Source organism: Balaenoptera physalus, assembly GCF_965194825.1.
Source record: "Balaenoptera physalus genome assembly, chromosome: 8".
NCBI lineage: Eukaryota > Metazoa > Chordata > Mammalia > Artiodactyla > Balaenopteridae > Balaenoptera > Balaenoptera physalus.
The window spans coordinates 64,137,512-64,150,067 of NC_138887.1; the positions used below are offsets into that span (position 1 = coordinate 64,137,512).

The 12,556-nt window shown below is 39.1% G+C and overlaps 1 protein-coding gene across 1 annotated transcript in view; it reads left to right on the forward strand.

The window, feature by feature from the left end:
* The window catches only part of SLC25A13 (solute carrier family 25 member 13), a 205,006-nt gene that overhangs the window by 21,565 nt on the left and 170,885 nt on the right, over positions 1 to 12,556 (forward strand). The window contains 1 exon segment of the mRNA XM_082471842.1: positions 10,868 to 10,921. Within this exon segment, the coding sequence (XP_082327968.1) occupies positions 10,868 to 10,921 (54 nt within the window).

Genomic DNA, 12,556 nt, shown 5'->3' on the forward strand with positions numbered 1-12,556 from the left:
GTTCATTTAACTGCTGTACTCTTCTTCATACAGAATTTTAATGGTGATGGCTTTATTACTGTTTAATGTTTGTCTACAACACATTTCACAAGCTACTGAATCCTTCTGATAAATATCGCCAACATCCCTGAAATTACCCACTTGCATAATTACTCAGCAGGTTAACATTTGTGGTGTGTCTGGTGCTTTATAAGTCAACTGTTGAGTGATATGAACATTTGAGAGTTGATTACACAGTAAGGTTGTGGTTTGAAGAATGCTTAACATGGCATCTTGTCTGTATATTAATTTATATTTCAGTAACTTTTTTATAATGACTGCTCTTCATTTATTTATTTTTTAACATCTTTATTGGAGTATAATTGCTTTACAATGGTGTGTTAGTTTCTGCTTTATAACAAAGCGAATCAGCTATACATATACATATATCCCCACATCTCTTCTCTCTTGCATCTCTCTCCCTATCCCACCCTTCTAGGTGGTCACAAAGCACCGAGCTGATCTCCCTGTGCTATGCGGCTGCTTCCCACTAGCTATCGGTTTTACATTAGGTAGTGTATATATGTACATGCCACTCTCTCACTTTGTCCCAGCTTACCTTTCCCCCTCCCCGGGTCCTCAAGTCCATTCTCTAGTAGGACTGCGTCTTTATTCCCATCCTGCCCTTAGGTTCTTCATGAGCATTTTTTTTTTTTTTTTTAGATTCCATATATATGTGTTAGCCTGCTGTATTTGTTTTTCTCTTTCTGACTTACTTCACTCTGTATGACAGACTCTAGCTCCATCCACCTGACTAAAAATAAGTCAATTTCGTTTCTTTTTATGGCTGAGTAATATTCCATTGTATATATGTGCCACATCTTCTTTATCCATTTATCTGTCGATGGACACTTAGCTTGCTTCCACGTCCTGGCTATTGTAAATAGAGCTGCAATGAACACTGTGGTACATGACTCTTTCTGAATTATGGTTTTCTCAGGATATATGCCCAGTAGTGGGATTGCTGGGTCATATGGTAGTTCTATTTTTAGTTTTTTAAGGATCCTCCATACTGTTCTCCATAGTGACTGTATCAATTTACATTCCCACCAACAGTGCAAGAGGGTTCCCTTTTCTCTACACCCTCTCCAGCATTTGTTGTTTGTAGATTTTTTGATGATGGCCATTCTGACTGGTGTGAGGTGATACCTCATTGTAGTTTTGATTTGCATTTCTCTAATGATTAATGATGTTGGGCATTCTTTCATGTGTTTATTGGCAACCTGTATGTCTTCTTTGGAGAAATGTCAATTTAGGTCTTCTGCCCATTTTTGGATTGGGTTGTTTGTTTTTTTAATATTGAGCTGTATGAGCTGCTTGTAAATTTTGGAGATTAATCCTTTGTCAGTTGCTTCGTTTGCAAATATTTTCTACCATTCTAAGGGTTGTCTTTTTGTCTTGTTTATGGTTTCCTTTGCTGTGCAAAAGCTTTTAAGTTTCATTAGGCCCCATTTGTTTACTTTGTTTTTATTTCTATTTCTCTAGGAGGTGGGTGAGAAAGGATCTTGCTGTGATTTATATCAGAGAGTGTTCTGCCTATGTTTTCCTCTAAGAGTTTGATAGTGTCTGGCCTTACATTTAGGTCTTTAATCCATTTTGAGTTTATTTTTGTGCATGGTGTTAGGAAGTGTACTAATTTCATTCTTTTACATGTAGCTGTCCAGTTTTCCCAGCACCACTTATTGAAGAGGCTGTATTTTCTCCATTGTATATTCTTGTCTCCTTTATCAAAAATAAGGTGATCATATGTGCATGGGTTTATCTCTGGGCTTTCTATCATCCTGTTCCATTGATCTATATTTCTGTTTTTGTGCCAGTACCATACTGTCTTGATTACTGTAGCTTTGTAGTATAGTCTGAAGTCAGGGAGCCTCATTCCTCCAGCTCCATTTTTGTTTCTCAAGACTGCTTTGGCTATTCGGGGTCTTTTGTGTTTCCATACAAATTGTGAAATTTTTTGTTCTAGTTCTGTGAAAAATGCCATTGGTAGTTTGATAGTTATTGCATTGAATCTGTAGATTGCTTTGGGTAGTAGAGTCATTTTCACAATGTTGATTCTTACAATCCAAGAACATGGTATATCTCTCCATCTGTTGGTATCATCTTTAATTTCTTTCATCAGTGTCTTATAGTTTTCTGCATACAGGTCTTTTGTCTCCTTAGGTAGGTTTATTCCTAGGTATTTTATTCCTTTTGTTGCAATGGTAAATGGGAGTGTTTCCTTAATTTCACTTTTAGATTTTTCATCATTAGTGTATAGGAATGCAAGAGATTTCTGTGCATTAATTTTGTATCCTGCTACTTTACCAAATTCATTGAGTAGCTCTAGTAGTTTTCTGGTAGCATCTTTAGGATTCTCTATGTATAATATCATCTCATCTGCAAACAGTGACAGCTTTACTTCTTCTTTTCCGACTTGGATTCCTTTTATTTCTTTTTCTTCTCTGATTGCTGTGGCTAAAACTTCCAAAAGAGTATTGAATAATAGTGGTGAGAATGGGCAACCTTGTCTTGCTCCTGGTCTTAGTGGAAATGGTTTCAGTTTTTCACCACTGAGGACAATGTTGGCTGTGGGTTTGTCATATATGGCCTTTATTTGTTGAGGTAAGTTCCCTCTATGCCTACTTTCTGGAGGGTTTTTATCATAAATGGGTGTTGAATTTTGTTGAAAGCTTTTTCTGCATCTATTGAGATGATCATATTGTTTTTATTCTTCAATTTGTTAATATGGTGTATCACATTGATTGATTTGCATATATTGAAGAATCCTTGCATTCCTGGGATAAACCCCACTTGATGATGGTGTATGATCCTTTTAATGTGCTGTTGGATTCTGTTTGCTAGTATTTTGTTGAGGATTTTTGCATCTATGTTCATCAGTGATATTGGCCTGTAGTTTTCTTTCTTTGTGACATCTTTGTCTGGTTTTGGTATCAGGGTGATGGTGGCCTCATAGAATGAGTTTGGGAGTGTTCCTCCCTCTGCTATATTTTGGAAGAGTTTGAGAAGGATAGGTGTTAGCTCTTTTCTAAATGTTTGATAGAATTTGCCTGTGAAGCCTTCTGGTCCTGGGCTTTTGTTTGTTGGATGATTTTTATTTTCAATTTCAGTGCTTGTGATTGGTCTGTTTATATTTTTTTTTCTTCCTGGTTCAGTCTTGGAAGGTTGTGCTTTTCTAAGAATTTGTCCATTTCTTCCAGGTTGTCCATTTTATTGTCATAGAGTTGCTTGTAGTAATCTCTCATGATCCTTTGTATTTCTGTAGTGTCAGTTGTTACTTCTTTTTCATTTCTAATTCTATTGATTTGAGTCTTCTCCCTTTTTTTCTTGATGAGTCTGCCTAATGGTTTATCAATTTTGTTTATCTTCTCAAAAGAGCCAGCTTTTAGTTTTATTGATCTTTGCTATAGTTTCCTTCATTTCTTTTTCATTTATTTCTGATGTGATCTTTATGATTCTTTCCTTCTGCTAACTTTGGGGTTTTTTTGTTCTTCTTTCTCTAATTGCTTTAAGTGTAAGGTTAGGTTGTTTATTTGAGGTGTTTCTTGTGTCTTAAGGTAGGATTGTATGGCTATAAACTTCCCTCTTAGAACTGCTTTTGCTGCATCCCATAGGTTTTGGGTCGTCATGTTTTCATTGTCACTTGTTTCTAGGTATTTTTTGATTTCCTCTTTGATTTCTTCAGTGATGTCTTGGTTATTAAATAGTGTGTTGTTTAGCCTACACGTGTTTGTATTTTTTACAGAATTTTTCCTGTAATTTATATCTAGTCTCATAGCGTTGTGGTTGAAAAACATACCTGATATGATTTCAGTTTTCTTAAATTTACCAAGGCTTGATTTGTGACCCAAGATATGATCTATCCTGGAGAATGTTCCATGAGCACTTGAGAAGAAAGTATATTCTGTTGTTTTTGGATGGAATGTCCTATAAATATCAATTAAGTCCATCTTCTTTAATGTATCATTTAGAGCTTGTGTTTCCTTATTTATTTTCTTTTTGGATGATCTGTCCATTGGTGAAAGTGGGGTGTTAAAATCCCCTACTATGGGTTGAGAATCTGCCTGCCAATGCAGGGGACACGGGTTCGAGCCCTGGTCTGGGAAGATCCCACATGCCATGGAGCAACTAGGCCCAGAGCGACAACTACTGAGCCTGCGCGTTTGGAGCCTGTGCTGCGCAACAAGAGAGGCCGCGACAGTGAGAGGCCCGCGCACTGCGATGAAGAGTGGCCCCCGCTCGCCGCAACTAGAGAAATCCCTCACACAGAAACGAAGACCCAACACAGCCAAAAATAAATAAATTAATTAATTAATTTTAAAAAATCCCCTACTATGATTGTGTTACTGTCGATTTCCCCTTTTATGGCTGTTAGCATTTGCCTTATGTATTGAGGTGCTCCTATGTTGGGTGCCTAAATATTTACAATTGTTATATCTTCTTGCATTGATCCCTTGATCATTATGTAGTATCCTTCTGTGTCTCTTGTAATAGTCTTTATTTTAAAGTCTGTCTTGTCTGATATGAGAATTGCTACTCCAGCTTTCTTTTGATTTCCATTTGCATGGAATATCTTTTTCCATCCCCTCACTTTCAGTCTGTATGTGTCCCTAGGTCTGAAGTGGGTCTCTTGTAGACAGCATAGAGATGGGTCTTGTTTTTGTATCCATTCAGCGAATCTGTCTTTTGGTTGGAGCATTTAATCCATTTACATTTAAGGTAATTATCGATATGTATGTTCCTATTACCATTTTCTTAATTGTTTTGGGTTTGTTTTTGTAGGCCTTTTCCTTCTCTTGTGTTTCCTGCCTAGAGAAGTTCCTTTAGCATTTGTTGTAAAGCTCGTTTGGTGGTGGTGTGTTCTCTTAGCTTTTGCTTGTCTGTAAAGGTTTTAATTTCTCTGTCGAATCTGAATTAGATCCTTGCTGGGTAGAGTAATCTTGGTTGTAGGTTTTTCCCTTTCATCACTTTAAATATGTCCTGCCACTCCTTTCTGGCTTGCAGAGTTTCTGCTGAAAGATCAGCTGCTAACCTTATGGGGATTCCCTTATATGTTATTTGTTGTTTTTCCCTTGCTGCTTTTAATATTTTTTCTTTGTATTTAATTTTTGATAATTTGATTAATATGTGTCTTGGCATGTTTCTCCTTGGATTTATCCTGTGTGGGACTCTCTGCACTTCCTGGAGTTAACTATTTCCTTTCCCATATTAGGGAAGTTTTCAACTATAATCTCTTCAAATATTTTCTCAGTCCCTTTCTTTCTCTCTTCTTCTTCTGGGACTCCTATAATTCGAATGTTGGTACGTTTAATGTTGTCCCAGAGCTCTCTGAGACTGTCCTCAATTCTTTTCATTCTTCTTTCTTTATTCTGCTCTGCAGTAGTTATTTCCAGTATTTTATCTTCCAGGTCACTGATCTGTTCTTCTGCCTCAGTTATTCTGCTATTGATTCCTTCTAAAGAATTTTTAATTTCATTTATTGTGTTGTTCATCATTTTTTGTCTGCTCTTTAGTTCTTCTAGTTCCTTGTTAAACGTTTCTTGTATTTTCTCCATTCTGTTTCCAAGATTTTAGATCATCTTTACTATCATTATTCTGAATTCTTTTTCAGGTAGACTGCCTATTTCCTCTTCATTTGTTAGGTCTGGTGGGTTTTTACCTTGCTCCTTCATTTGCTGTGTGTTTCTCTGTCTTCTCATTTTGCTTAGCTTACTGTCTTTGGGGGTCTTCTTTTCACAGGCTGTAGGTTCATAGTTCCCATTGTTTTTGGTGTCTGCCCCCAGTGGCTAAGGTTGGTTCAATGGGTTGTGTAGGCTTTCTGGTGGAGGGGACTAGTGCCTGTGTTCTGGTGGCTGAGGCTGGATCTTGTGTTTCTGGTGGGCAGGTCCGTGTCTGGTGGTGTGTTTTGGGGTGTCTGTGACCTTATTATGATTTTAGGTAGCCTCTCTGCTAATGGGTGGGGTTGTGTTTCTGTCTTGCTGGTTGTTTGGCATAGGGTGTCCCGCACTGTAGCTTGCTGGTCGTTGAGGGGAGCTGGGTGTTGGCGTTGAGATGGAGATCTCTGGGAGATTTTTGCCATTTGATATTACATGGAGCTGGGTGGTCTGTGGTGGACCAATGTCCTGAACTCGGTTCTCCCACCTCAGACGCACAGGCCTGATGCCCGGCTGGAGCACCAAGACCCTGTCATCTACACGGCTCAGAATAAAAGGGAGAAAAAAGAAAAGAAAGAAAAAATAAAGTTATTAAAATAAAAAATAAAAGATAATTATTAAAAATAAAAAAACAATTTTAAAGTAATAAAAGAAAAGAATGAAAGAAGAGAGCAAGCAAACCAAAATACAAATCCACCAATGATGACAAGTGCTAAAAGCTATACTAAAAATACCAAGAAAAACCAGAAAGATGGACAGACAGAACCCTAGGACAAATGGTAAAAGCAAAGCTATACAGACAGAATCACACACAGAAGCATACACATGCACACTCACAAAAAGAGAAAAAAGAAAAAAAATATATATCGTTGCTCCCAAAGTCTACCTCCTCAATTAGGGATGATTCGTTGCCTATTTAGGTATTCCACAGATGCAGGTACATCAAGTTGATTGTGGAGATTTAAGCCGCTGCTCCTGAGGCTGCTGGGAGAGATTTCCCTTTCTCTTCTTTGTTTGCACAGCTCCTGGGGTTCAGCTTTGGATTTGGCCCTGCCTCTGCCTGTAAGTCGCCTGAGGGCGTCTGTTCTTCGCTCAGACAGGATGGGGTTAAAGGAGCAGCTGATTCGGGGGCTCTGGCTCACTCAGGCCAGGGGGAGGGAGGGGTACGGATTCGGGGTGAGCTTGGGGCGGCAGAGGCCGGTGTGACGTTGCACCACCCTTAGGCGCACCCTGTGTTCTCCCGGGGAAGTTGTCCCTGGATCACAGGACCCTGGCCGTGGCAGGCTGCACAGGCTCCCAGGAGGGGAGGTGTGGATAGTGACCTGTGCTCGCACACAGGCTTCTTGGTGGCGGCAGCAGCAGCCTTAGCGTCTCCTGCCCGTCTCTGGGGTCCGCGCTAATAGCTGCAGCTCGCGCCCAACTCTGGAGCTCGTTTAGGCGGCACTCTTAATCCCCTCTCCATGCTCACCGCAAAACAAAGAGGCAAGAAAAAGTCTCTTGCCTCTTCGGCAGCTGCAGACTTTTTCCCGGACTCCCTCCCGGCTAGCCGTGGTGCGCTAACCCCTTCAGGCTGTGTTCACGCCGCCAACCCCAGTCCTCTCCCTGCGATCCGACCGAAGCCCGAGCCTCAGCTCCCAGCCCCGCCCGCCTCGGCGGCTGAGCAGACAAGCCTCTCGGGCTGGAGAGCACTGCTCGGCGCCGGGCCTCTGTGCGGGAACCTCTCCGCTTTGCCCTCCGCACCCCTGTGGCTGCGCTCTCCTCCGTGGCTCCGAAGCTTCCCCCCTCTGCCACCCGCAGTCTCCGCCCACGAAGGTCCTTCCTAGTGCGTGGAAACCTTTCCTCCTTCACGGCTCCCTCCCCCTGGTGCAGGTCCCGTCCCTGTTCTTTTGTCTCTGTTATTTCTTTTTTCTTTCGCCCTACCCAGGTAAGTGGGGAGTTTCCTCCCTTTTGTGAGGTCTGAGGTCGTCTGCCAGAGTTCAGTAGGTGTTCTGTAGCAGTTGTTCCACATGTAGGTGTATTTGTGGGGAGGAAGGTGATCTCCGCGTCTTACTCTTCCGCCATCTTGAAGCTCGGATCTGCTCTTCATTTATTAGAATGTAGGGAAACTGTAGGATGAGGAATGAGTGACTCAGTGAAGGAAATGAAAAATTATTTTTCTTAAATGTGATGAGACCCCTCTTTCTTTTTTCTTCTCCAGTTAATGGTAACTGTGTTTTTGGGGAATTTCTTTTAGAGTTATTGATTGTATCAGTCAAGGGTCACTTGCAGAGCACAGAATTCACACTTTATCTTTCTGGTTTTCCTTGCCGTACTTCCCACTGCCCCCCTTTTAAACCAGTCATTGAAGTTATGTTATTTTTGGCTGTTTATATTTTTGTATTTGGGATGTACCTAGCTAGTTTATGTGTTTTGCAAATGCTGTTGCTGTTATTTATAATGTTTGTCTTATCAAAAATTTTACGTATTCAGTGATCCTCAAATTCTGCCCCGTGGAACATAGATTTGGGGAATTGACCTGAAATTTCTATACTGTCTTTAAACAAAGGTTAACGTCTCCCAGTTTATGGAAAAAAATATAATGCGTAGTTTTTCCAGTTCTACCCCCCTTCTCCCTTAACCTCCACTTGGTGTGAATGTTATGTGCTTGTGTATAAAATTCTCTATTGAATTAAGTAGCAAATGGTGATAATTCATAGTCATCTGCCAAGAATCCTTTTTCTTCTTGGTGATTTACTCCCGAACTATGTTTGAAAATTACTTTATTTAAATCTCTTGATATAAAAATGTTGTTTTAATGGTGGCATCTATTCTTATAAATGCAAATTCAGAAGAGTAATGATAAAGCAAATCAGGCAATCATATTGTAAGAATAGTATCTGTAAATATTTACATGCTATTAGTATATGAGAAATATATACATGTATATAAAACAATGGAAGTCAGCCTTTTGGAAAAAATCTAGAGTTTGATGAATCTTCCAAGAAGCCCAATGAACTAAGGATTGTCAGGTGATGCAACTTGCGCTTGCCGAGCAGGTGTTCTGAGTTGGCTTAAAAAGGGAGGCTACATTTCTTGGCTCCCTTTTTCCAGCTCACAGAACTTGCTAGCTCCTGGTTTTGCCACCAGGTAGACTTCATCTCAGTACCTTCAGAACGCTGGCATGTCTAACTGTAAGTTAAGTGTAACTGTAACTTAACTATAACTATGAAGTGTTCTGTGCACATTAGGTGACCTGACTTAAAAGTGCTGGGCCACTCTATAGGTTGTTTTCTCCTGTGCACTCCACCCTGGGAGAGTTACAGAGTGAAAGCTTTCTTTCTCTCACAGAGGTGTAGTCCTGGTGGTGCATTTTGGGATTAGTAAGTAGAAGAACGCCGTGGGAATTTAGGGCGGGGGAAGTTCACTCTGAAACTGCGTTGCCCAGGGAAGGCTTTATGAAGTGTGTGGCATAGTGAATTAATTTGATTTTAAAGGATGTGTTATTCACATGGAGCAAGAATAGTTCACTTTGTGGAAACTGACCTTTGCTTTTAAAAAGAAACCCAATTAAGTGCTGAGGGTCACCATATGCCTTTTAAAAAAATGTTTCGGTCTTGAGATGTAGAACTCGAAGGGGGTTTCTTTGCTTTTAAAGGAGAGGATGGAGGCATTTCATGCTGGCTCATCTTCTCCAATAGTGTTTGTCCTACCCCACCTTTCTCAGAATATAGACCCAAAGGGAGGGAATCTTCTGAGACTCTTAGCACTGTCATCAATCTTAGGTTGGTTAGCAGTCTGTTTTCTTCTTGTTAATTGAACAGCAAAGAACGCTCACTAATTGAGGATTTTAACGAGATTACAAATTCTTACGGATAAAAATAGCATTGGTGGTTACAAGTAGTCAGCTGAAGTTAAGAGTTATCAGTCTTGCTTTGGGAAACAAGGTGACCAACTAACTGGTTTCAGGAAAACTACCTCTCCTATTCCAGTGATTAGTTAATAAAATTATTCCTGACAGTGGCAGGCCAAGAAGCTCAGGCAGTTACATATTTCGAGACAGAGAACCCATTGTCCAAAGATCTCAGAAGAGCCTTTGCAAACACACAGAAAGGATTTAGAACAATTTGCATAAATCTCCTCATGGATAAGCGACATGGCTCCAGTATTGGGGGGTGGTTCCAGGAACCCCTCCTTGGCTGTATCATGGGGTGACGCTGTGCTTGGTGAGAATTCAGTCTCCTGACGGTTTTTGCCAGCAGGATGGGGTGATGGGACGCTGAATAAGCCTACTGTTTGGTTCCACATAAGGACTCTTTTGTGTTGGCCTGGGGCAGCCATGTTCAAGTTTGTCTTCTTTTTCCCCAATGATGTTTTTGGACTTTGTGGGCTGGAGAATTAAGCACAACACCTATTCTGAGCTAATCTGTCAAACTTTGCTCTGAAAGGTAACCATAGCCCCTTGTATTCTTAGAATGTGGTAAATAGTAGTCATACAAATGGAGACAGGATTTTTTTTTCGTTGAAGTATAGTTGATTTACATTATTAGTTTCAGGTGTACAACGTTGCTATTCAATATTTTTTATAGATTATACTCCATTTAAAGTTATTACAAAACAATGGTTATATTTCTCAATGCTGTATAATTGGAGACTTCTGGTTTCTTAAAAGTCGGAGAGAGGAGGAGACTGCTTGGCGTGACCAGATAGCTGGGCATTCACACCTGTCCATTGTGGAACTGTGGGAAGTAATTCCCTTCTGTTAATATTGTTTGCCTTACTCACTAACTTCTCTAAGAACTGTGTTCTCTTGCATAGTTAACGAACAAGTTGTACTTTAATATTCGCCCATGAAAGGTGTGGGTCACTCTGGAGTGTAGTTTAAAATGCCAGGTGGTTACAAATCTGTTTCAACTTTTCTTTTTTTCTTATTCATTTTGGGAAAAAAATGGTATATATTAAACACTACATATTAGGAGCTTTACTGGTTTCTTGCACGGAATGTTATCATTCTAGAAGCCACATAAGGAGTCTAATTTAAAATCCAGAGAGTAGTTTATGCACTGGGGAAATTTAGTGCCTTAAGTGTAAAAATGAAATCCACTGATTTCTAACCTGGAGTTTATTTTCTTTCAGTCTGCTAGCTTGATTTCTCAGCTTTGTTCTAATAATATAAACATTTTTATATTTATTTATAGGTGGCTTTAACCAAGAGAGCAGATCCAGCCGAACTTAGAACAATATTTTTGAAGGTCAGTATAAAGGAATCTGTTTTGTTTTTTGTTTGATTTGTGTTCTGTAACTTTGAAGATTATTTTTGAGCAGCTCTTAATTTCATTGTTATATTTTTTAAAAAATCCCCCAAAGTATCTTAAGACTTATAAAAGAGATCCTTTACAGTTATATCTATTTTTTATAATGTATCAAATCCTTGTAGGCGACTGTTTGTGATGGCCGCGTGGTTTATATTTTACTTTCTTTTGTCTCACATGGTATTAGGTATTGAAACAGAGTTGCCGGGGGATGTAGTCTCACAACCCATTTACCTTTCCAGGATTGACTTGTGCAGTTTGATGATACTAATGCTTTTCCTCCTAAGAAGTTTAAAGCTCTTTGTAAACATCTTAGTAATCCTTCTTTCATCCAAAGGGGACTAGCCTTGTCTCTCCTTAGAGATTGTTATTGCTGTCACCATCATAACCTTCATCATATCATTTGACTTCAACTGTGGTGCCCTTGAGGAGGCCCCAGTATGAGTCATAGTAGATACTACATCCCAACAGACACCACACAAGTTTATTTCCTTAGTTTCTTATGCTTGCACCTACTTTGTGATATTAGGCACTGAGTGATTAATACTCTAATAAAAGCCTACCTCAGGTCCCAAACACTGGACCACTTTTAAGGTTATTTAACTGGCAATGAAGTACTAAAAAAAGAAAGAAAAAGCCGCTTTTGTAAAGAAAATTTGAAAAAATATATATATGTGGACCTTTTCTAAACATGGTGAAAAGGTAGCTGTGCTATATATAAAGAGGATCAAGCCTTAAAGTGAGAAACTTATTATACTGCTATGTATCACATATATGGCTTAGGAAGTTATTAATTCTGTGAGCATCACTTTCCTCATCAAACTGTGTCACTATTAAAAAATTGAGGAATCAAGGAATTTGAATACTGATAGGATTATTTGATATTAAAGAATTGTTACTAATTGATTTTTTAGGCCAGGTAATGGTATTCCGAATATGGGAACTATAGAGTCTTTTTCTTTTAGAGATGTACACTGAAGTATTTACAGATGAGATTATGATATCTGAGATTTGCTTTTAAATAACCCACTTTTGGTGAGGTGTAGGAGAAGTAAGTGGGCAGTATGAGGATAATTTTTGCAATTGGGAAATGGAATATTGGGTTTATTATACTATTCAGTCTACTTTGTATATATTGATATATGAACATTTTCATAATGTCATAAAAATTTGTAAAGATTCAATGAAAAACTTATTTGAAAGTGATATGCATTAGATATGCACGTGATATGCATAAGATATTGATTCAGTAAATGCTTGAAATTAAATAATTCAAAAAAAGAGACAGACTCCAAGAGAAAATGGTTAAAAATATGAGCAAAATATGAGAAAAAAAATTTGTAAGGTGGATTGTATTATATATAAGAAAGCAGAATTCTTTATAAATTTGTTTTTTGCCCAGAAAGGTCAATACAGTGTAGAGATTCTAAGGTGGAAAAGAATTCTGGATAGTGGAAGTCCAGAAAACAGAAACACATTTCTTTCTCACCTAGACTAGTGTTTGTTGCTGTGCACGTTGGGCCCCCCATGATTGGGCTGAGGTGTGTATGAGTGAACCATAGACATCTTAAAGGT